This window comes from Colossoma macropomum, unplaced genomic scaffold, assembly GCF_904425465.1.
Source record: "Colossoma macropomum unplaced genomic scaffold, Colossoma_macropomum, whole genome shotgun sequence".
Taxonomy (NCBI): Eukaryota; Metazoa; Chordata; class Actinopteri; order Characiformes; family Serrasalmidae; genus Colossoma; species Colossoma macropomum.
The window spans coordinates 8,616,387-8,642,950 of record NW_023494784.1 but is presented as its reverse complement, the minus strand read 5'-3'; the positions used below and the strand labels follow the sequence as shown (position 1 = coordinate 8,642,950).

At 40.1% G+C, this 26,564-nt stretch overlaps 1 protein-coding gene across 3 annotated transcripts in view; it reads right to left on the bottom strand.

Moving 5' to 3' along the window:
• Window positions 1-26,564, bottom strand: part of cerkl (ceramide kinase-like) — a 116,703-nt gene that overhangs the window by 28,545 nt on the left and 61,594 nt on the right. For all 3 annotated transcript variants that reach the window (XM_036577278.1, XM_036577259.1, XM_036577268.1), the window contains exons 4-5: window positions 19,147-19,210; window positions 7,146-7,288 (exon numbers count right to left, since the gene is read on the bottom strand). In XM_036577278.1, the coding sequence (XP_036433171.1) occupies window positions 7,146-7,288; window positions 19,147-19,210 (207 nt within the window). The remainder of the gene's footprint in view (window positions 1-7,145; window positions 7,289-19,146; window positions 19,211-26,564) is intronic.

The following is a 26,564-nucleotide window of genomic DNA, read 5'->3' as shown; positions in this document are numbered from 1 at the left end:
GAGGAGAGAAAGAAAGGGAGAGTGAAACGGCGAGAGAGGGGGGTGGAGAGAGAGAGAAAAAATGTCCTTGGAAGTGCGAGCACTTCTGCAGAACAATTAACTTAATTAAGCAGACAGCATGAATATTCATAAGGCTGTTAATGTCTCCCCCATCCAGGCAGATGAATGCGATGCAATGACTCGCTAGTCAAGCATGTCTTAGAGCCTCGTCAAAACCGCACCAACATTTTGGTTCTTTGCCTGGAATATCAAAGAAATTAACAGTCCCACGGAAACCCTTAGGACCGAGCAAATTAATTAGGAGCCCAGGATTTATATGTTATAGTGTGCGTGCGGCGCGGCGTATATGGCGCTGCGTGCGAGGGGGAGGCTTTAATTGGTCGTTTTACATGTTCGTCTAGCGTGGTGTAAATAATGTATTTGCGGCACGGCTCTCCACACAATTACGGAGAGGTTATAAGAGGGGATTATGTTCCATCTCTATATTGCTGTCTATAAGTCTTGTTTTTAGAATCTAATGAAATGCAGTGATGCGGATCAAACGCTGATTGACAAGCTGATAGCTGGAAAACAGCATGAATGAAAATCAGATGTGTCTGTATGTCTAGTAAAGGGGAGAGATCATTTTCTGGACAAAAATACGTACCTATATAAAACGAATCGTTTCGGTCCTAAAGCCAGTGTAAAATCCATGATATACCCAAACCTATGGCCGCCTCACAACAACTGAACTCTGCATCACTGCGCCACGGCACGGAAAACCCTTCTGCTGTTAATGGAATAATCTTTGACTCTCATGCTGCTCGCGTGGACCACCGAGTGCACTGATGAAGTAAGAACCCCGTTTTCTGTTTAAACTGAGGGGCTGGCAACTTATTTTCTTTACTAGAACTAGGCTGGTCAGCTAGCTAACAGGCTAAAAGAGCCAACAGCCTAAATAACTCCATCATTAATATCACAGGCTTGAATTAAAGCACTTACGGTATGATTAACTGAAAAACTGCAGCATAAAAGTCTAAAAAAATGTCACTTGAATGTTTTACACACTTCAAATGTTCCTGTTTCAGTCAGAAGTCAAACCCAGGCTGAATCCCAAATGGCTTCGTACTCCCTAAATAGTGTTCTAGCTATGAACGTTTAGAAATTCTAGCCTCTACAGCCAAACAGTACATCATTTATCGTGTGGATGTGTCTGAGTCCCAAATGACTGTATTGTGCACTATGTAGGAAGCAGGGAGACATTTGAGATTCAGCTCCAGCGTGAGAAGAGGGCTGGATTGGTGCTAAATAAGACTCGCGGTGGTAATTTGGTGACCAAAAAGTACTTATAAACCAACGTTTTTACATTAAACAGTTCTGTGTTATCATATGTTCTTTGTTATATGACAAAAAGTTAAAAGTTCATGAAATGACTGCAATATACAGCGATGGGGGACCGAACGTTCTCCTCATTCAGCAGTCTATGGGTGCTTGGCAACGAAACTGTACTCTAAAGGAACTACATGTCTTGGCGGAATACTTGTTTACATCGATTATTAATAATAACAAATTATTATCTGACAAATTGTGTATTTTATCATATTTTATGTTGGCTGCAGTTTTATAAAAGCAATAAGCCACTTGTGGCTGTTGTGTCACTATGATTTTATCACAGAGAAGGGAGTTTTGGACACTTCGCTTTGCATCGCGCCTAAGAAAACCCTTCCCTCTGATAAAATCGCAGTAACGTATGGCCTCTCATGACTTGTGCCATATAATTTGCCTCCCTACACTCTCAGAAATAAAGGTACTAAACTGTCCCTGAGGCAGGACCCTGGGGTGGGACCCTCAAGGGTACATCTCAGTACCTTTACTCAGGGAACATAACTGAACCATAATCCACTGAAATGATATGTTCTAAGCTGTACTGACTCCACACACCCCGTCTCGTCTCCAGGCTTTTATTTTACTGTTCTGTTTTAAAACATTTGATTATGAAAAGGTACAAATATGTACTTTTCACCTGGATCACTGTTTTGGGCATAATTTCCCCCCCAACACTGGTCAGAAACTGCCCTATCGTTTGCCAGCAGAATTTTTATAAGCGGCATGACATTAATTTCAGTGGAACTCACTGCAGTGAGTGATTTCGTGTGACTTCCAGACTTCCAGGCTGAATTCATGTGCATTCATTCACTCATTTCATGTGCAAAGTCTCAGGCTAAGTTCCCTTTGGTGAACTTTCACATGCACATTTGACCAGTAGCGCTACTGCTTAGGCTGCATTGATCTCTAAAGTTTGTTTTAGATGAGTTAGCTAGCTTGCCAACTGCAATGTTAGCTTGTTGGCTAAGTGCAGCTGCACACAAGTCACTGCAGCCATCCAGGCTAGTTCTCTACACTTTTTTGCTACAGATCAATGTGCAGGATTATACTCTCACAATTATATACTTTTATTCACTTTTGTGTCATTACTGTTTATAGTTTATGAGCTAGCTAGCTTGCTAACTCCACCAGCATGGAGCATTTTTCTGCAAATATCCACAAGTATCCCCGGTGACCGTGGCTTTAGTCTATTTGAGATTACTTAACAGCTCAACATGGTTCAAAGCAAGTACGTGATTATTTAGACATGCAGTTCGCCTATTGTTTATTGCTAATAAGCTTCTATCTCTAGTGTAGTGCTGCGGTGTGCTGTGGTGTGGGCGTATCCCACTTCTGAGGAGAATGACTTACAATATATATTCAGAGATGTGTTTTCTTCTATGTAGTTTGTGCTGGACTTTGATTTGATCATGACCACAGGGAGCAAAGACAGCCAATCAGTCTTTATGTGTTGAATTCCTTTCACTGAACTAATGTGATGATAGTAGCTAATATATTTCTGCAATGTAAACTGTAAAAAACTGAATTTTAGGTGATTGATTTTTAAGTTAAAACACTGGATCATTTCTACAGTGTAGGACTGAAGTGACCACATCAAAGTATTTTATTTGAATTGTTTAAATAATGATGTCGTAGCCTAATAAATCAGTTTTGAGATCCGTTATGGGACTTTGTTTTCTTATTCTTCTCATTTTTAATTCTTAAATAAAACTTTTAAGAAGTTTTCAACTTTCACACTCAAAATATAAGTGAAACCACTCAAGCAAAGTAACAAAATGTTATTTACAGCATTATATTGGATTATAGTGAACTGTATTATGTTTATACTGACCTATATTTACCTTTCGAAAAGACAGACTTTGGATTTTTTGGAAGGATTTTAGTCCTTTAGTTATACAGTAAGTGGGGAAATGGTTTGTTTCAGTATGCAGATGGATACACACATGTTGGGCTGGTGGTCCTTAGGAAGGCACAGTATACCCCCCTACCCAGACACCACTACACCACTACTTCTGTTAGCTACATTAGCCTTGCAGCTCCAGTGCAAAACTACAGAAACATGAAGCAAACATGTCTCGACAAATGTGACTGTGTGGATTTGATTGCCTGCTGAACTTTTCCTTTAATGACGATGAAACTGGACCGAACACTGTGTGCTTCGAGAACAAAGAGCCGTAACTAACCCTCCTGTGCTCTGGAACGACCTGAGCCTGGAATCACACACCTAAACCTGAGAGAATATTTGTGTATGTGAGGGTCTTTTTTCACAGCATTTGTGACAGGAAACTGTTTACAAATACCCCCCATGGGACCGGACACTAATGAAGAGAAACAGTGACCTCGTCCAGCGAGCGGCAGATTTGGAGGGTTTCCATCTCTCTCAACAACAGCACTCCATTTTACTGCACTCGAAATGACAAGTGAAGGTCAAAGTCTTGGCCCAAAAATCACAGCCTGTTCTCCTCTACACACAGCTGCCCATACAGACATGTAATGACTTAATATTAGATAGATAGATAGATAGATAGATAGATAGATAGATAGATAGATAGACAGACAGACAGACAGGCAGACAGACAGACAGATAAATAGATAGATAGATAGATAGATAGATAGATAGATAGATAGTTAGATAGATAGAACTATATAGTTATATTGGAGCAGACATATTGTATATATTGGTTATATTTATTTACATATTTATTTATATTCCTCTCTACAATTTATTATTATTTGATTTTTTTTATCTTTTATAATTTTATTTTGTCTTTATTTTTGAATTTGTTGTGTTCAGGACTCGATATTTTCAGTAAATGATGCTGTATGTATGTTAGATTTTGTGTGCTGTTGTTGTTGGTGGTGCTGTTGTTAATGCTGCTGTTGTTGGTGGTGCTGTTGTTGTTGATGGTGTTGGTGGTGCTGCTGTTGTTGGTGGTGCTGTTGTTGTTGATGGTGTTGTTGGTGCTGCTGTTGTTGGTGGTGCTGTCGCTGTTGATGATGTTGTTGTTGGTGCTGTTGTTGTTGGTGGTGCTGTCGCTGTTGATGGTGTTGTTGTTGATGCTGCTGTTGCTGTTGGTGGTGTTGTTGTTGATGCTGGTACTGTTGTTGTTGATGTTGCTGTTGTTGGTGGTGCTGTTGTTGATGGTGTTTGTTGATGTTATTGGTGGTGCGGTTGATGGTGTTTGTTGATGTTGTTGGTGGTGCTGTTGATGGCGTTGTTGTTAGTGGTGCTGTTGATGTTGTTGGTGGTGCTGTTGATGGTGTTTGTTGATGTTGGTGGTGCTGTTGTTGATGGTGTTTGTTGATGTTGTTGATGGTGCTGTTGTTGATGGTGTTTGTTGATGGTGGTGCTGTTGATGGTGTTTGTTGATGTTGGTGGTGCTGTTGATGGTGTTTGTTGATGTTGGTGGTGCTGTTGTTGATGGTGTTTGTTGATGTTGTTGATGGTGCTGTTGTTGATGGTGTTTGTTGATGTTGTTGGTGGTGCTGTTGTTGATGGTGTTTGTTGTTGTTGGTGGTGCTGTTTTTGATGATGTTTGTTGATGTTGGTGGTGCTGTTGATGGTGTTTGTTGATGGTGGTGCTGTTGATGGTGTTTGTTGATGTTGTTGGTGGTGCTGTTGTTGATGGTGTTTGTTGATGTTGTTGGTGGTGCTGTTGATGGCGTTGTTGTTAGTGGTGCTGTTGATGTTGTTGGTGGTGCTGTTGATGGTGTTTGTTGATGTTGTTGCTGGTGCTGTTGATGGTGTTTGTTGATGTTGGTGGTGCTGTTGTTGATGGTGTTTGTTGATGTTATTGGTGGTGCTGTTGATGGTGTTTGTTGATGTTGTTGGTGGTGCTGTTGATGGTGTTTGTTGATGTTGTTGGTGGTGCTGTTGATGGCGTTGTTGTTAGTGGTGCTGTTGATGTTGGTGGTGGCGCTGTTGTTGATGGTGTTTGTTGATGTTGTTGGTGGTGCTGTTGTTGATGGTGTTTGTTGATGTTGTTGGTGGTGCGGTTGATGGTGTTTGTTGATGTTGGTGGTGCTGTTGTTGATGGTGTTGTTGATGTTGTTGGTGGTGCTGTTGTTGGTGGTGTTTGTTGATGGTGGTGGTGCTGTTGATGGTGTTTGTTGATATTGGTGGTGCTGTTGATGGTGTTTGGTGATGTTGTTGGTGGTGCTTTTGTTGGTGTTTGTTGATGTTGGTGGTGCTGTTGTTGATGGTGTTTGTTGATGTTGTTGATGGTGCTGTTGTTGATGGTGTTTGTTGTTGTTGGTGGTGCTGTTGATGGTGTTTCTTGATGTTGTTGGTGGTGCTGTTGTTGATGGTGTTTGTTGATGTTGTTGATGGTGCTGTTGTTGATGGTGTTTGTTGTTGGTGGTGCTGTTGATGGTGTTTGTTGATGTTGTTGGTGGTGCTGTTGTTGATGGTGTTTGTTGATGTTGTTAGTGGTGCTGTTGTTGTTGTTGATGGTATTGTTGTGTTGATGGTGCTGTTGTCGTCTCTCTGATTGCTTTGGCAGAGCTGGGTGTAAAGCAGTCATGCCAACAAAGCCCACTGAACCTGACTGAATTGAACTCGGCTGAATGAAGGAGGCTCCTTTACAGACGCACTTGAAGGCAATTAGCTCGGCGTGCGGTCGGGCCACTCCCAGACCCGGCTGTGATTAAATCAATTTGATAATGATACACCCGCACTGTGCTGTTATGAGCGAGCTGTTTGTTTTCGCTAGAGGAGCTTCACAACACAATCAGACTAAATCAATGTGACAGGGGAGGATATGGAGGTGCAGGGTGCTGCTGGGTAATTTTGGGGGGATTGTTTTCACTGGAGGAACATGAAGCCTTCGCTGATTTTGCATGCAAGAAAACAGCAAGTGCACATCGCACTACAGGCCAGTGCTGCAATCCTGTTTGGAGCTTATTAAAGGAAAAGTTTGGTAATGAAATCAAATGCGCACAGTTTAAACCCTCAAACCAAATACGGATGATCAGCCAAGACATCTGAAGGGTCTGAAGTGCAGCTAATGAAGCTAACAAGCAATGGAAGTTTATACCCCACCAATTAGCACGGTGTTAATGGTGTGAACGTCTAAATCTATACACTGACACTGTGTGACACACTGTTATCAATAAACATGCACTAAAGTATTGTTTTTAATTATGCATTTTATGTACTTTAATCCATTTTCATAATCCATATATATATATATATCACTGTTGTCGGACCAAAACCTCGTATCTCCAAAATGGTAACTTTACAGGAGAAGGAAAAAACATACTTTACTTTTAATGTAAGTCAATGGAACCAGACTTTTTTTCCAAGTCATTTTGAGCCGTTTCTTTTGGACCAATCCTCATGACATTTACATACAATGCAAAGGCCAACAGGCATTTTCAAATTATGTCAAAAACTGAAAAACGACAAAAATGGAGATACAAGGTTTTGTATATATATATATATATATGTATATATATTCTGCTGTGACTCAGCCTTGACCTCATTTGGTCTTGAGCTTGGCTTGGATTTAAAAAATGTGGCCCCAATTGCAGCTCCAGAGCAAAACTAAGGAAGCAAACCTGCCTGAGCTGATAGACTGTATTTGGGGTCAGAGTGAAAAGTCGATGTGTTGCCTATTATTATAAAGATTTTAAAGATCTGAGAGATTTGCTATTTTGAAGTGTTACATCCATAATGATTCATCCAGACACTCTCACTTCTGAGAGTACAGTACAGGGTGTGTGTGTGTGTGTGTGAACAGCTGCTGGAGATTCAGAGGGTCACCACCCGGACCCCTCACCTGCTGGGATTACACCCAGAGGAAGTGCTGCTTGGACAGGCATGAAGATGGAGTCTGTGTCCCTCCCAGCATCCATCTGGGCCCGGAGCAGCAAACCATGAGCAACTTCAGCTACAGAACCATCACCACCCACACACACCACGCTGAGAGAGAGAGAGAGAGAGAGAGAGAGAGAGAGAGAGAGAGAGAGAGAGAGATGTATATAGATATTTTAATGAGAGACAGACATACATACATATGAAAATGTATTTCCAGCGTTTCTTGTTCTTTGATCATTAAAAACTATTTTTTTCTTGTAATCAGAGACTTTAATGTGTAAATGTTTGCAGTGAGACCTTCAGCTCTATTCATTCCATACAGTCGAGTCGAGAGAGAGAGAGAGAGAGAGAGAGAGAGAGAGAGAGAGAAATAATGAAGAGAGAGAATTAGAAAGGGAATGTGGTCAGTCAGAAAGAGAGAGATATAGAAAGAGAGAAAGAGGGAGACATTAGAGAGAAAGATAGAATTAAAAAGAGAGAAACCGAGAAAGAAAAAGACAGAGATGACAGAACAGTGACAGTGACAGAACAAGAAAGAAAGAGATAACGAAGAGAGAGAAAGGGAGAAAAGGAGAGAGAAACAATAAGGAAAAGGTTTAATGGAGAGAGAGAGTCAGACAGACAGACAGAGACAGAGAGAGAGAAAGAAAGGGATAGTGGAGAGAGAGCGAGAGCAAAAGAAACTGAGAGAGGAAGTGAGAGAGAGAGAGGGAGAAAGAAATAGAGAGACAGTGGAAAAAAAGAGAAAGAAAGGGATGGTGGAGAGAAAGAAAGAAAGAAAGAAAGAAAGAAAGAAAGAAAGAAAGAAAGGGATAGCAGAGAAAGAAAGAAAGAAAGGCACAGTAGAGAAAGAAAGAAAGAAAGAAAGAAAGAAAGAAAGATGGAAAAAAGAAAGAAAGGGATAGTAGAGAACGAACAAAAGGAAGAAAGAAAGAAAGAAAGAAAGAAAGAAAGAAAGAAAGAAAGAAAGAAAGAAAGAAAGAAAAAAGAAAGAAAGAAAGAAAGGAATAGTAGAGAAAGAAAGAAAGAAAGAAAGAAAGAAAGAAAGAAAGAAAGAAAGAAGAAAGAAAGAAAGAAAGGAACGGTAGAGAAAGAAAGAAAGAAAGAAAGAAAGAAAGAAAGAAGAAGAAAGAAAGAAAGGAATAGTAGAGAAAGAAAGAAAGAAAGAAAGAAAGAAGAAAGAAAGAAAGAAAGAAGAAGAAAGAAAGAAAGAAAGGAATAGTAGAGAAAGAAAGATAGAAAGAAAGAAAGAAAGAAAGAAAGAAAGAAGAAGAAAGAAAGAAAGAAAGGAATAGTAGAGAAAGAAAGAAAGAAAGAAATAGAAATAGAAATAGAGAGCGAGAGACAGACAGACAGACAGACAGACACAGATGACAGACAGACAGACAGACAGATGACAGACAGGTTGTTATTTACACACTGAGTGTAAATGTTTTGCTCCTCTATATAATTTTATCATTATATTCCATGTTTATATATGATCTATTATAATGATGTAATGAGGCGCAGAGTGGTTGACATCATCTGTCTGTACATACGATTAAAACAGTCCTGCATGCATGACTTTATTAGTGAATCCATTTCAATTAAAGGAGACGATAATTCCGTTGTACTGAAGAGCGGATTACGCTGTGAGAGACGAGGACGTTAATTGAGAAACGTCCTTTTTTCTGTGAAAAAGTGTCTCATCTCTGCAGCAAAATCAATCATTAAGAACGTCTGAGCTCGCTAATCTGCTTTTAAGCACATCACTAATAAATGAACAGAGCCCAGCAAAGCAGATTACACTGATTTCAGAAATGCCTTTTTGACAGAACCTCCCGTCTCTCCTCCCGTCTCTCCTCCCGTCTCTCGCACGGATTTAGATTTAGCTTCACATCCAGCACAAGCAGCTTTGAGTGTGTAAATCCAGCAGGTGACTCGAGCTGAGCTGTTAGATGTGCAGCTGCTCTTATTAGCTTTAAAAGGTAATAATTATTCATAAAACTGCTTTCACAATCACAGGGTCACTGTACAGCACAGCACAGCAGTCGGAGCGTTTAAAAAGACTATGAAGAACATTGAAGAACAGAGCCTAACACACTCTAGTTCCTCACGCTCTTAGAGAGCTTCTCCTTTTGAGTCTTGGTTCCTGGTTCTTCCTCAAGCTCTTAGAGAGCTTCTCCTTTTGAGTCTTGGTTCCTGGTTCTTCCTCAAGCTCTTAGAGAGCTTCTCCTTTTGAGTCTTGGTTCCTGGTTCTTCCTCATTCTCTTAGGAAGTTCTCCTTCTGAGTTTTGGTTTCTCTCACTGGTTCTTCCTCAAGCTCTTAGAGAGCTTCTCCTTTTGAGTCTTGGTTCCTTTCAGCGGTTCTTGCTTAAGCTCTTAGAGAGCTTCCCTTTTGGAGTCTTGGTTCCTCTCGGTGGTTCTTCTTCAAGCTCTTCAAGAGCTCATTTGGAGTCTTGGTTCCTGTCAATGTTTTTTCCTCATACTCTTAGAGAACTTCTCCTTTAAGTCTTGGTTCTTCTCGGTGGTTCTTCCTCTTGCTCTAAGGGAGATTACCCTTCTGAGTTTTGGGCCATCTCAGTGAAAAAGGGTTCCCTGGAGCAACACAATAGAAGAACCACTTTTATTTCACTGAAAACCTTTTCAATGGACGGTTCTTTAACATTACATTGAAACCACTCAACTGAGAGTTTATTCAGAAGTGATTCTTCTATAGCATCACTCCAAACAGCGCTTCATTTCCAAGAGGGTACATGAATAGAATTGAACCGAACTGTGTTTGTTTCTACTCCACACACCTGCAAGAAAACACTGAAGCGTGCACGGCTGCGGTCGTCCAGGACCATAATCGAGAACACTGCTTTAAACCCACCCTTTTAGAAAATGGGTGACCGAATGTAAACAGTTTAATCACCACTGAGCAGAACACCTTGATGGTTTGAGAGGGTGTGTGTGTGGGGAGGGGGCTGTTCTACCTCCTAAACACCCGCCACCTGCTAAAAGAGGTGCTTGATCAGCGGATGTGCCTTATCTTAAAGTGTAGAGGCCTCAGAATGGATTAAAAGGCCTTTCTCAACAAAGCTGGAACTGGTCGAAGACTGGAGATGACTTTGATCTGAATGAATAGAAACCAGCTTCTACTCAGCCTGGAGAGTTTGGCGTCTGAAGTTTGCTTCTCTGGTGTTGCGCTGGAGGCAGCTAAACAATCAGTATGTTGCGAACTCCTGGACTGTACACCTAACTGATCACACTGTTGCCTCAAACTGTGTCGAGTTGTTAGAGCATCTCAAATAGACCCGCTTATGTGGTTCACATGATTTGGCTGTTGCTAATTGGTGGTCATTACTTGGCTAAAATAGTCTAGTAGCTCCAAAAAAACAACAACACGAGAAAAATCTAAATTGAACGTCAAAAATATCTTGGTTTCCATGTGTCAAACACAAGGCCCGCGGGTCAGATCAGGCCCGCCACGCAGTCCTATCCAGCCCACACAACTATTTTAATTTTCTATTAATATTAGCCCGTTTCACAGTGTGCTGCACTACAGTCCCCAGCATGCACTGCAACATAATGTGCACTCCGACTCTCCTACCCCAAGAACAATCTCTAGGACAGCAGTTACACCTCGGTTCTACACAATTCTACACAGTTCCACACCAGTCATACCACCAAAATGCATTTCAGCTGCAGTTCAACCAATATAAACACTTAATGTCAGCTCAGCAGCTCAGAAACTGAGCCCAAGTCTTAATGAACTTGCAGCAAAGAAAAAGATGCCAGGTGTCTAGTTCAGGCACATAGGTAGATTTAAAAGACTGAGCTCCTGGGGACGTTTATAATTTCAATATTTCAAGTATTCATGTAATATTTCAAGGTCTACTACACGTGTCTGTATTTTACTGTTGAAGTTTTGGCATATTTTGGATAAACAGTGGCCAATTTGGGTTACAGCACAACATTAATTAGAAATGAAACAAAGACATTTTTTCTCTGGCCCACAGATTTGATGAGATTTCTTAATATGACCCTTTTACTGGTTGAGTTTGACACCCCTGTCTTCATTGCTCCGTTAAATTTGGGATAAGGGGAAAACTGTAACTTCTGACAGGTAGTGTATGTTGCTGTGCATATTAGGGGTGTAAATAAGTCCATCTGAAAGTGATGTTTCACTTGCATTGGTTTATGTTCATTTTGTAGCCAATATAAAATTCTCGGTAACACTTTATTTGGATGGTCTGCATTAAAACATTAAGTACAAATTATTCTTTTTTCAGGAGATATTTTCGAGGGGATTAGATATGAGATAATCTACTTGCATAAAGAAAGAGAAAGCCAAAGGAAAATTGGTGGGAAAAAAAGTTTCCAAAAGTGGAGTTAAAAAAATGATTTAACGTTACAAAGAAAATGTGTCTCCTAACAACCACCTGGAAGACCTGCTAGACACCAAACCTGCCCCCATCAGACAAACAGCACTTAAAGCTTTCATCTCTGAGAGAGAGGAGAAAATCAAGCTGCTTCACATCTGAAAACATCCACAGGTGTTTCTGTCCATCCTTCCACTGTGAGAAGACGACTCAGCGCTGTGGGTCTGAAAGGATGTGTAGCTGTTCAAGAAGAACCTCACTGAGAAAAGGAGACGGACACATCAAACAAAGAAGCTGAACGATGGACTGACCACCCCAGAGTCCAGACCTCAACACCACTGAATGTGTTTGATTACTTCAGGAAATGATCAACCAGCTTCTAAGACTGAACTTTGGAGGTGTGGAAAAATGTCCCTGTTGATTTCTGAAACTGAAAGCATGTCTCCTGAAGGGTGGTCTCTGACTTTTGCACAGTCCTAGGTAGACTTAGAGTAACTCCAGCTGAACATCAAAAGCCCATGAAGCCCCCTGTGTTTCCCTGTCGTGAGTGGCTGGAGGGCACCGGCAGTAAAAGCTCCACAAAACCTCGGCTTTTCAGTGTGAGGTGCTGATAATTACCATTAATGTGTGAGAACAATGAGTGCAGTCATAGCAGCAGTGACACCTTTTTAACCTGCCTATTGTGCCACGCAAACACACACACAACTACAGCGACTGTGTGTGTGCATTTCACACGTCACGGCCTTGTGAGAAATGTATCCAAAATAGCTCAGTTCCATTAAAAAGGCCAGAACAGTTAGATTACTGAAGTAATTAATGAGTTATGATCTATTAATGAAAAATGTGTGATATTACCTTTTCAAACTTAATTCTTCAGAGGTTAATTAACCGAGCAGAGAGACGGAGAGATAATCTGTGTGTGTGAGTGTGTGTGGGTGTGTGTGGGGGAGGGTAGGAAAAGTGTTGCTGTCTGCCGAGCTAAGTAGAACATTTCCTCTCCAGGAAGAAGACAATGAGATCATTTTTCACTTTTTTTTCCAGAAGCCTTTAGCGACGTGTTGATGACAAGCAACGTTTTATTTCCCCCCATCTTTAATAAGACACCTCACATTACTGCAGCTCAAAAATGACTTCCACACTGCTTCCATAAGAAGACAAACACCGGCGAACATTAAAGAGAAACTGGGTTCCTTTGCAGTTATGAAGAACCGGAGAAGGTTTTAAGGCCCCATCCTACATTTTTCATATATTTTAATTTTCCCATAGTAGTGCATATATGGTATTTATGTGGTTTTATGTACGGTAAACAGACACTGTTAATTTTTACATGACCGTTTTCCATCCTCTCCTTATCCTTAATGCTGCGTTTACATGTTGGTGGTAGGTGGTCAGCAGAAAGAGGCTCTGGAGGCGTGGCCATGCAAATGGCCATGCAAGGAGGCTCATGGAAGGCGCGCTCCCTCTGGAAAACAGACTTACTGCTGTTGTTTATGTGGTTGTCTGTTAGTTAAAAAGATGAGTTATGTGTCATTTTGTGTCTGGGGTGTAGGTTGTGAGTGTGTTTGTGTTTGTGTGTGTGTGTGTGTGTGTGTGTGCGGGAGGGGGGGTGGGGGGTGGGATCAGGGTTTCAGTCACATGATTTTTCTGCTGTGGCTGCCATATTTGAGATCGAATTTCTGGCTTCGCTGCTCCGCACAAACGTAACTAGAGGTGAAACATGGCTAAAATTACTCTCCTTACTTTGGAAGAGAAAATCGTACAGTTTCCCCTGAACTCCTGGTCCCACTTAAACTGGAGAAAAGCTACCGAATTTGTGTTTTCCTGACGTTTATCTCATACTCAGCCCCTCTCCCTATTCTGGAGAGTCTCTCAAAGCATTTAACAGCACAGAAGCCCACCGGCTCTTCACGTCAGGGTGGGTAAAGGATCCCATGGTGTTGCATAAAGAGGATAAAAACTCTTATCATAGGAGGGTAACGACATCAGCTAATTAACACAGATGTGAACAAGGCTGGCCTTTAGATAACTTTAGCTGATGTTAACAGCCGAGAGATGAACAGTCGCCCCCTAACGGAGCTGCAGACAGCCGGGATAACTTTACTCTCTGTTTCTGGAGATTTAAATGAGGTTTGAATGGAGAAACATAAGCGTTAAATATCAGACTGAATGTCGTGGGTCTGAAAACGACGTCGTGTTTCGACAGACGTGATTCTGTAAGTTTGCTGGTGCAGTTAGTTCAGAGTTCAGCTCCAGTCCTGAAACCCTGCACTGCATAACTGTGGTTTCCTGGTTAAAATACCTGATATTATTAGCTAATTAAGCCCTTCTTGAGCTGAACGAGGTGTGAACAGCAGAGAAACACTACACTATACAGTGCAGCGGCTCCAAGCCTGGAGTGAAAACACTGAATTAAAGGTCTGTGAATCTCTCGTCTCTCGGCTTCTGTCGCGTCTTGCAGGTGAATCATTCACAAAGCACAGCTAATTGCAGGCATCGTGCAGCGCAGTCAGTCCCTGATTCAGTCATCGAAATGGCGGCGACTATACAGTGTGACGTGAACGAGAATTGGTGACCTCTCCCCAGTTTGGTTGGATGGTACGTGCCCTTTTCTGCTGGAGTTTAAAAAAAGAGCACTATTTGCAGCAGAAAACTGGATATTGCATTGTTTTTGATGGAGCCACGATGGAAAATTCCACGGGCTATCCGTTGCCATTGTCCGGAATGGTGGAATGGAATGAACTGGATATTGATTTTTTGGAAGTCGTGGATGGAAAACGCCTCATTGTTGAATCAGACACAGAACGTGTCGACATGTAAAACACAGTTTTAGAGTTAAAGAGACTGTTTTTGTTACTGTGCCTTTAAGACTGAAATATATGTAAATTAGCTCTGTTCTGATTGGCTGACATGTTTTCTGCCTCATTCGAAAAGCAGCCCAGAAACACTCCTTATAACTTCAGTGTGAGTTGGGCGGGGCTATACTGCTGTAGCCTGTATAGACAGATATATGTAAATGTTTTTTTTATTGGAAACACTGGACTCAAAACAGGCTACTCTTGCAGCCCAGTTTCCATATTTGGACTGTATGGACTGGGGAGTGACCGGTCTTCCTTACAACTTTAATAATGTTTATATACTACATCTCAAACTCTTTTAAATAAACAATGACTTTGTGCCCTGCAAAGAAAATCAAACCCCCAGGCTCAACAGACGCTGCATGACAGTTCTGATGACACCGATTTTCGTGCTGGAGATTATCCTGTTTTGCAAACAACACAAAGAGATTTTTTCACCCCGGCTTAAGTAGCTTAGATATCCTCGCCGCGACTTAACAAGTGATTTGTCATGCAAGCAGAAAATTAAATTTTGACACAACTGCCAGAGCAGCGCTTTCACAAATCTCCAAAAATCAGTTATGTTGGACAAGAATCCAGAAGAAACACTGATTTTAAAATGGAGTACAAGCACTATGAGCAGCGCTGCTCAAAGCCAGCCCACCAGAAAGCCCCCAGCCACCCCCCCCGCTCAGCCAATGAGAGAACTTTATTATAAGTGAACACAGCCTCTACAGAGAATACACTTCTGTACAATTTAGTACACAATTACTGTTTATCTGCTAAATTTAAATTAAAAATGAGACCTGTATAAAAGTTGTGGCATGTTTTATTTTTCCATGTTTTATTTTGATTTTTTTTCAACGTGTTAAACTCAGCAAAAAACCTGTTTAATATATTGGGAAAAAAATAAATAAATAAAATGTGGCCTGTGTGAAAGTTATGGCATGTTTTATAATTTCTTTCTTTCTTTTATTTTTAATGTGTTAAACTCAGCAAAAATCAATTTAATATATTGGAAAAAAAAAAAAAATATTCATAAATAAAATGTGGCCTAAACTTATTTTTACTTAGAAAATCAACAAAACATGGAGGGATGTTTTGTTCATATCAGTGTTTAGTGTAATGTTATAAAATAAAATGTAAAGAATCTACGACCCCTAACACCATTCGGCTGTCACGGACTGCAATGCAGATGTAACAGCACATGCAGTACTGTGTAAAGTCTTAGACACTTGAGAAAATTGTAATTAAAATTAATTAAAAATGAAAAATGTATTTACTCCAAAAACACTAATACTAGTGCAAATGGATTTATTAACTTTAATATAGGATTGTTTAGATAAACCCATGTGATGTCAGGAATGTAGTGAGGAGTCAGGTCAAACCTGTGCTCTCCTAACTAGCTCACGATACCAGCTACATTTCTGAAAATAACAAAATTGTTCCTTTTAACTCTAATAATGGTTGTTTTCATTTATTCTAATGTTATGTTGCGTTTTATAAGCAAAGACATATTCATTGCCCAGATAAATGGTTCTCCATACAACACGCGAAAACTCACAGCTAATGAGTCGCCACCTAGCTGTTTAGCCATTACGGCACTCAGCTGACTATTCTGGCCACTTGAAACAGAAAGTATGGACACTTTGTAGGTCTAAGATCTGGTAATTCAAGACTCTTTTAATACAATTGGTCCAACCTACGTTTTTAACACCAGTCTGTGTAAAACGACGGTGTGGAAAATTCCTGCGGGATCTCTTTGTATGTACTGTAGGAGGATGATGAAGAAGCTGGAGAGGAGGAACAGGAGGTAATCACTTGTGGGGTGGAGGATCACGAGCTGGCCCCTCCCTCACCTGTTCCATCTGTCCCTCAGCTCAAGTGGCAGCCAAGGCCAGAGCTGCGGGAGAGCTTCCTTAAGCCCAGAGCACACAAACACCAACACACCCACACACACACACACACACACACACACACACCAATAAACCCACAAGCAAGCACCCACAACCACCAAGCTCCAGCGAAGCTCACCAAGAAACACCACCAAATGCCTTTAAACTACAAAAACATCCTCATAAATACCTCAACAAACTGATCAACAAACGTTGTGGGGAGTTTCTCAATTTAAACTGGTTCATTTTGCGTATCAGTGTTTTTTGCAGAAGCAATATGAAGCCAAAAGCCAATACCATAATGCTGATGTTTGTTGGAGAATGTTAGTGTTCACTGGAGAATGTTGGAGTTTGGTATAAAAGGTCGGTGTTTGGTGGAAAATTATAGTGTTTGGTTGAGAATGTTGGTGTTTGGTGGTGACTGTTGGTGTTTAGTGCAGGAAATACTGATGTTGGTTAGAGAATGATAGTGTTTGTTGGAGAATGATGGCATTTGTTGGAGAATGTTGGTGTTTGGTGGTGACTGTTGGTGTTCGGTGGGGGAATACTGGTGTTTGTTGAAGAATGATGTTGTTTGGTGGAAAATGATGGTGTTTGTTGGAGAATGATGGTGTCTGGTGAAGAATGATGGTGTTAGAGAATGATGTTGTTGGAGAATGTTGGTGTTTGGTGGGGAATACTGGTGTTTGGTGGCAGAATACTGGTGTATGTTGAAAAATTATGTTTGGTGAAAAATGACGGTGTTTGTTGGAGAATAATGGTGTTTGTTAGAGAATGTTGGTGTTTGGTGGTGAATATTGGAGTTTGGTGGTGAATACTGGTGTTCAGTGGGGAAATACTGGCGTTTGTTGAAGAATAATGGTGTTTAGTGGTGACTGTTGGTGTTCGGTGGAGGAATAGTGGTGTTTGTTGGAGAATTTTGGTGTTTGCTGGAGAATGATAGTGTTTGTTGGAGAATGTTGGTGTTTGGTGGAGAATGATGGTATTTGGTGAAGAATATTGGTGTTTGGTGGGGAATGTTGGTGCTCAGTGGGGAATACTGCTGTTTGTTGAAGAATAATGGTGTTTGGTGGAGAATGATGGTGATTAGTGGTGAATGTTGGTATTTGGGGGAATACTGGTGTTTGTTCAAGAATGATGGTGTTTGTTGGAAAATGATTGTGTTGGAGAATGTTGTTTGGTGGTGACAGCGTTCAGTGGCGGAATACTGGTGTTTATTGGAAAATTATATTGTCTGGTGGAGAATGATAGTGTTTGTTTGAGAATGATGGTGTTTGTTAGAGAATGTTTGTGTTTGGCGGTGACTGTTGGTGCTCGGTGGGGGAATATTGGTGTTTGATGAAGAATGATATTTGTTCGAGAATAATGGTGTTAAAGAATGATGTTTAGTGGAGAATAATGGTGTTTGTTGGAGAATGTTGGTGTTTGGTGGTGACTATGGGTGTTCAGTGGGGGAATACTGGTGTTTGTTAGAGAATAATGGTGTTTGGTGGAGAGTGCTGGTGTTTGGGGGGATATTGGTGTTTGATGGAGAATGTTGGTGTTTGGTGGAGAATAATGAAGTCTGAAGATAATTTCACTTATCAGGTCTTATTCTGAAACAGTATCATGCAGAGTGTCAGCCCTGGAACTGATGTTTGGTGAAAAGTGTTGGTGTTTGTTGGAAAATGAGGATGTTGGTTGGAGAATGCTGGTGTTTTCTGGGGACATTTCAACTTCCACTACTGTAGTCACTGTATTGTTGCAGTCCAAAAGTACAGAAAAACTGTTCCACCACAGCCTCAATAATTATATCAGACACAAAACTGATGACCTCAATCAGCCAATGTATCTAGAGCACATCCTAACACTCTTAGAACATGCACAGTACACTGACCTCAAGATATGAGCATTAACTCTACACAGCTCCATAGGCCCATTCCAGCACATCAGCTTGGCCTCGTCCTTTTGTCTCTCACCCAAACTGCATGCTGGGATTTTAATCAAAAGAAGGGCGCCAGACTTAGCAAACCCCACCCAAACACACACACACACACACACACCCTTGAGCCCACAGGACAGGGCTGTACGGGTTGGGTAGACTAAAGTGCTAGCTAAGAGGAGCTAACAGAGAGAGAGAGGTGCTGGATGATGAGGGCTGCACTGTGAGCGAGAGCGAGCGGGACGTGCGGCGCTACATCACTGTTTCCAGAACAGGTAATTAAAGAGCCACCTGCCACAGAGACCCCGAGCGTCCTGATCTACCACTGCTCTAATCATAGCATTATCACTCACTCTGGAAAACACCACTCTACTGAGGTCTCTCTCGCTCTGTCTCTCGCTCTCTCTCTCAGCAGAGCCGCCTCCAATCACACCCAGTACTGCAGAACACCCACCACTGAGAGAGAGAGAGAGAGAGAGAGAGAGAGAGACAGAGAGACAGAGAGATGTACAGACAGAGAGAGAAAAGAGAGAGAGATCTGATAGAAGAATAGAGTAAGAAAAAGAAAGAAAGAAAGAAAGAAAGAAAGAAAGAAAGAGAAAGAAGAATAAGACAAAAAAGAAGTACAGGATGGATAAAAAGAAAGAAATAAAGAAAGAATGAAAAAAGAAAGAAAGAGAAAGAAGAATAAGACAAAAAAGAAGTACAGGATGGATAAAAAGAAAGAAAGAAAGAAAGAAAGAAAGAAAGAAAGAAAGAGAACAAAGAGGAGATGATCTTGGAAACAGCAAAAAAAGAGACAAAAAGGATGGAGAGAGAGTTAAATAGATAAAGAAGTAAAGAATAGCAGAGAGACAGAGAGATAGTCAGACAGACAGAGAGACAGACAGTTCCAGTCTGTGTACTGAAGGTAAATCTGGTTCATTCATTCTGACAGTGCAGTTGACGGGGAGTGATGAACACGTACCTGTCAAATTCATCCAGACTGCACTCCTTCAGGACGGAGACAGCGTGGCCTTTCCTCTCCGTGACTGTGGGAAAGGAGGAGAAAGAGTTAAGGCATAAATAAATAAATAAATAAATAAATAAATAAATAAGAACGACAGAGCGCTGCAAACTGTCTTTAGTAGCCTTATCCAAGCTTTGGCAAACGGCTTCAGCTGAGCATATGGTCCTGGCTGTAAAGCTGAATTTATACCCGCATGCTGTTTGCATTTTTAATCAAGAGAAAGAAACAGAGAGAGAGAGAGAGAGTAAGAGAGAGAGAGAGAGAGAGAGAGACATGTGAGAAAAAGAGAGAGAGAACGGCCTTCTCGCTTTCACAGCTATGCGAAACAAGGTCATGCGAACAATCGCTGCACAGTCAGAACCATAAATATACAGATTAGGAGATCTAATATGGACGTTTATGGTCAGAATTCGTATTGTGACCACATGGACCTTGTTTGATACGCCGGGATGAAGTCCAGCAGTGTTGGGCGGACACGGTAGTACAGAAACAAGAAGATCCAAAGATCTGAGGCTTAGACAATTATTTCACTTTAAAACGGGTGTAGCTGATTTATATCTGGACTCACACCAAAACCAGAAAATGTGCAAATTTGCTTGATGTGTGTCACTGTAAACAACAAACTGCTGAGAGAACGTCAAGACAACATGATCCACGAACATATTTCCCAACCCCTGCTTTTATAGTCACCTTTATTAAAGGTTCGTTTGGTTAACCAACTAAGATTTATTTGTTTTTCCAATGTTAGGCTGCTAATAAAGTACTACATTTGTTTAAAAGAAACTCAGCCTACATTACAGTCATGGCATTAGCGGACACTCTTATCAGAACAACTTAAGAGCCTAATCCTGTTACAGAAGTAAGCTAATGTAGAGTTAGGAGTCTTGCCCACCCATATGTACCTTGTATCTTATAAATGGTAACTTTACAGGAGAAGGAAAAAACATTCTTCACTTTTATTGTAAGTCAATGGAACCAGATTTTTTTCGAAGCCATTTTGGGCCGTTTCTTTTGGTCCATTTATTTTGAAATGTACACCCCATGCAAAGGACAACGGCCGTTTTCAAATTATGAAAAACTCAAAATCGACAAAAATGGAAATACGAGGTTTTCTTCCGACAGCAGCGACACATACCTGTATTATATGTAATGCTATATTATATGTAATCCTATATATATGACATGCTTTTACGAAAGAGGGGCCAGGGTATTGCATCATAAAGAAGACCCCAAGTGACCTTCATGGTGCAATGTAATGCAAGGTCACAAATGTAATAAAAATGATTTCTGAGTCGTGGTTAGAACGGTTCAGTTTACCATGTCAGGCAGTCTGACCTCAGTAGAACCATGAAAATGTGTAATTATTACAAAAATATTTATTTAATTAAAAAAAATTAAGTATAAACTCAAGTTCAAGGACAAAGGTTCCTATATACGTCAAAGTAGATGCCTGTTTAAAATTAGTCTGAAAAGTCAGGTGGCTCAACCAGTCAGTCAAATGGTGCAACCAGACCAGCACAGTTTAATAACTGAAACAGGCAGTTAAAAACGTTGACAACACTAACTATGTATAACATATAAAATGCACAGACAAAAATGGAAATATATATGAGGATATAAAAATTGTGTCCTTTTTAATAAGATTTTGAAAAATTGTCAAAACCTTTATACATGTAAGACCCTGTGGATAGTGTTTGACTGATGTTGTGCTTGTCATCGCCGCCGCCTTATTGCTGACATACCACTGGCCAGCACTCATAGAGCCACTGTTTGTATACTGTTAGTTAATAAAGCATCCTGACAGATACAATAAAGCCTGTTGGTGTAAAAAACGACATGCTGTAAGCTTTTATATCATCCCGGCTGTCCACTGTCGTGATGGGACAGAGGCTTGAAGAGCTGAGCCTTCTTCAATAGTGAGAACAAGTGAGTGATGACCAACTTATGCATTCTAACTGTTTATGTCCAGATCTCTATGCTTTATCTAGACAATGAACGCAGTTAACACCAGTTAGCAAGGCTCACATAACTTAAGCTAACGTTAAAGGGGAACTCCACCGGTTTTTCAAAAATTCAACATAATCAAGTAGTTGAGATGTAAACAGAGTCATTCAGAGTGGTTTGGTGCGAAACGCTCTGGTTTAGAGAAACTTACAGAGTCAGAATTGTTCACAGTGGTGGTGATAGGAACCAGACGTCCACCTCTAAAAGCTCCCTCACAGAAAGTTACTACATGAAATGGTTATGAATTCACTGCCTGATGTCTGAGACACTGTTTTATGATAGTTTTGCGATAAAGTTTTGGATTAAAATGTATTTGAATCCATTTATTTGAATCCGGTCAGGGCTAAGGGAGACATGCAGGTCGTTGTGAGGCAATATAGTCCCCAAAGAGAACTTATTTATTCCAGATTTAACACTATTTTCCCATCATCAACATTCCATATGAACTCAGAAGATGCATGTAGGTTCACTGGTGGTTTTGGATAGTAAATAAAATGGCTATATTTGTGTTGTAGTCATGGTGACCCCTGGTTCCTATCACCACCACTGTAAAGACATCTTCTACAATCAACCATTTCACACCAAACCACTCTGAATGACTCTGTTTACATCTCCATGACTGAATTATTAAGAAATCTTTGAAAAACAGGTGGAATCTTTATATAGTATCTATATATAGTATATATAGTTTTGCTTTTTTTAAAAGAATGAAAAATTAAATTTCTTTTTGTTTTTATTATCTTATTTGTAAAAATGAAACAAGGTGGCTCACTGCAGATGGCAACAGCCCTGACACACACACACACCCACACACACACACACACTCACACACAGACACACACACTCACACAAACTGCTGGTGCCCCACTTAGTGTGCTTTGTGGGGCACCTCTGGCACTGAGAGGGTCCCAGCTGTGCCCGCATGTCACCGGGCCCACACACTCACACAGATGAATGTTTTTGGGCGTGGATGTGCATCGTTATTCACGCGATGCAGGGAGCCCGGTTATGTGTGGGCTTCTCTGGTACCAGCACACAGCAGCGGGAGAGGCCTTCAACACAAAGCCATAGGTAAGATATTTTATTTATTAGATATAGTGTAGATGTGTTATTTATTTGGTTAAATAACAAAAAAACATTTTTTGTTGGGGAGATGAATTATAGGCCTGGTCTGTTTGTAGTGACTGTAGCCTTTCATTCCAGCCGTGCACTCTGTGTGTTAATCTAATGAGAGTATTTACTCATTTTAGCCCATCCCCGTTGGTCCACTCCTCATGAAATTTTAAAACAATGTGGCTGCCGCTGTTTTCAAATATGACGATGATGATGTATATGATACATAATATGATGCCCTATTTTTAGCTTAAACAAACTTTAAAGGAAACAAACATTTGGACCAAAGGAAATTTAACATTGTACAAGAACGGGTTAACTGAGGGTGCTATGCTCTTCACTGACCTTTAGGGGGAGCAACTGCAAATCTAAATGAGGCAAAGATGACACTAAAACCATCTGCGTGCCAACTGGCCATTTGGTGCTGACCTTGTCAGAGTTACAGTCCAGGTAGACTGAATTATCAGCTAAATACTGTCCACTAACACTGACCTACTGATTTTCTCTCTCAGTTGGGAGTGTGAAGAGCAGACTGTGCCTCATTTTCCTTCCAAATTACAGAGAAATTCATTTAATAAAGTGTGATGCTAAAATCTTCACTAATAAAAACTAAACAGAAGACTGAAAAACTGTAATTCACTCAATCAATATCAGCATTTACAGGGTTTATACACTGATATCAATATAATATGTTTGTTGAATCTTTCAGTGGGACATATTACTTTAAATGTTGGCTGAAAATAAGCATTAATTTGGAAAGTTGGAACAATTGTCACTATAAAAACAACAACACTGACATTTTTAAATGCCTCATTTCTCCCCTGAATCATTTCCATGCCAAATGGCCAGTTATTGTTCTGTACAATTACTGTTGTGATTAAAAATGAGTCTGTTTCACAGCTAATATGTTCACCTCTACAAACTAATATGCAAAAATTGTGAAAAAGCTGTGCCAAAGCTGGTACGAAATACACTGATTGAGTATCTGCTCTTACTGTATCTATACACAGAATGCTAATGGCTTCTGAAAATATCACTGACATAGTTAAAAGGGCAACTCCACCCATTTTTCAACACTTCTGTATAATTAAATAGTTAAGATGTAAACAGAGTCGTTCAGAGTGGTTTGGTATGAAATGATCTGGTTTAGAGAAACTTACAGAGTCAGGATTTTTCACAGTGGTGGTGATAGGAACCAGACGTCCACCTCTAAAAGCTCCCTCACAGAAAGTTATTATACGAAATGGTTATGAATTCACTGCCTGATGACCGAGATATTGTTTTATTATAGTTTTGAGAAGGTCTAAATAAAAATAAATAAATAAATAAATAAATAAATGTCTATATTTGTGTCGCAGACGTTGTGACCCCTAGTCAAAACAAAACAGATGTCCACCTCCAAAAGCTCCCACATTTTATTTTATGATAGTTTTAAGAAGGTTTTGGCCAAAAACATTTCCATTTAAAATACATTCATGGCAGAGAGGCACACGCAGGATGTTCTAAGGCAAAATAATCCTCAAAGAAAAGTTATTTTTACAGATTATGACTATTTTACGATCATTAATATTCCATATAAAACTCAGAAAACATGTGTAGGTTCTCTGGTGGTTTTGGATGGTAAATAAACTGGCTATAATTGTGTTGTAGTCATGGTGACCCCTGGTTCCTATCACCACCACTGTGAAGAAATCTGAGTCTGTAAGTTTATCTATAATGAAGCATTTTGCATCAAATCAATTTTGAATGGCTCCAAATGATAAAATTATGCAGAAATAATAAAATAAAATCCCCTTTAACTTCCAAAAGGGAAAACCGAGAAAAAAAATTGGAGCAATTAGGAGCATTTAAAAGGATGGTTGGAACCCTCAGTAGGGTTCCTGCCCTGAAAAGCCTCTCAGGAACATTGCACTCCAAATCAGAGCAGATTTGCATTTCTCTTAATAGCGTTTGAGGCTAATTCCATCAGAATGGTGCAGAATGGCCGCGGTGCAGAATGAGAGAATGAGATGTTTAATTTCTATTAGGCTAAAACGGGTTTTAAGCGGGTTTTAATGGCTCCACCCCCGGAGCCCAGATTCTATTACCCTTCAGACGGCTGCTGGAGTCAGGTAGCAGCATTCATCACACACACATACTGAGGACACACCGCTCTGTGCTGAGCAGTGTGTGTGTGTGGGAAGGGGGAGTACTGAGGGGCTTTGTACAGAGGGAAACCTGTGTATGGAACAGATGGGTGTAGCTCCACCCCTTCGGGTCAGGTTACTGACGGAGGACACACACTCACACACTTCTCCCATTATTACGAGTGTGAGACACATTTAAAACCACCCACAGCAGTTCTGCTGTACAGTCTTTCACATTGTTTTGGCCTTAAACCCTGATTTGAATATAAATACATTCGACTCACATACAGTCGTATGCAAGTATAACCCCCCGCCCAACCCTCCACCCCCCAGCCAAACAAAATGTTTTTGAATTTCTAAGTGAAAATAAGTTAACACATTCTCTACAGAGAGCACACTTACATTTTTGATTCACAACTTCTATCTATTTGTTGAGTTTAACATATTAAAAAGAATGAAACATTAAAATATAACAATAAAACAAAACAAAATATAAAAAGATGCCATAACCTTTGCACACACCATACTTTTTATTTATTTTTATTTTATTTTATGCTAAATTCAGCAAATAAACAGTGATTGTGCATTAAAATGTGCAGAAGCGTGTTCTCTGTAGAGGATAACTTATTTATGCGTAGAAAATCAACAAAACATGTCAATTGACCAGGGCTGCCCAAACTTTTGCATACGGCTGTCCGTGTACACATTGTCAAAGTATAAAAAACTCAAAGATCATCAATAAACTGGGACACATATATAAAGTCCAGTTTGAAGAAAGTGGGGACAGTTTGTGAAATGCTAATAAACCAGAAAGCAGTGATGCATCAGTCCATTTCAGATGAGTTCGAGCCCAGAGAAGTCGGCGGCGTTTCTGAATGTTGATATATGGCTTCCACTGTGCATAGTGAAATCTTAACTTGCATTTATGAATGCAACAACAAATTATCTGGACAACAAAGACTTGTCACACTACTCCCAAGCCCATGTGGTGATATCCATCACAGAAACATGCCAGTTTTTAATGCAGCGCCATCTGAAGGGTTGAAGGTCACCGCCATTCAGTTGTGGTTTTCTGCCTTTTTCTATCATGCACAGAGATTTCTCTGAATTCTCTTACTCTTTTGATGATATTATGCACTGTAGAGGATGAAGTACCTACAATCTTTGAAATTCCTGGTTAAGAAATGTTTTTTTTTAAACTGTTGGATTTTTTAATGATGCATTTCTGGCAAAATGGTGAGTCTCGACCCAATCTCACTGACAAAGGACTCCATCTTTCTTGGATGTTCCTTCTGGATGATCTGTTTAAGGTGTTCAAACATTTCACAATGTTTCTAGTCTTAAACTGTCTGTCTCTTTTTTTTCCATCTCAGTGTTTTGCAGGCATTAGAATGAACATATCGCTGCTGTCGGAAGAAAACCTCGTATTTCCATTTTTGTCGTTTTTAAGTTTTTGACATAATGTGAAAATGCCTGTTCCCCTTTACATTGTTTGTAAATTTCATGACGAATGAACCAAAAGAAACGACCCAAAATAACTTGGAAAAAATTCTGGTTCCATTGACTTACATTAAAAGTAAAGTGGGTTTTTTTCCTTTTCTGGAAAGTTCTGATTTTGGAGATACAAGGTTGTCTTCCGACAACAGTGATATATTTACAAACAAAAAGAAAAGTTAATAAGACAAAACATTAACTATTTTATCTTTCCGTTGTTTTCATTTTCGTACATGCTTTCTGTTTTTATTTGCACTCTACACACTTCCTCAACTTTTGAGGTTTTTAGATTACGAGGATTACAGGCTTTTAATTACTTAGGTTTGTCACAAATACTCAAAAAATTAGAACTCGGATTTCTTTATAGCCTTTTTATTTTTTATCCAAAACCACTTGTGAACCTACATGCGTCTTCTGAGGTGTAAGTTTGAGGCTAAAGAAAATAAGTTTTCTTTGTGGACCATTTTTTCCACCATGAAAGCATTTTAAAAAATGTGTTTGGGCAAAATGTGTACAAAAAAACATGGTAGAAAAATGTCTCAAACATCAGGCAGTGCATTCGTCACTATTTCACATAATAGCTTTCTGTGATAGAGTTTTCAGACGCATTAAACTCTTCAGACGTCTGGTTCCTTTCAC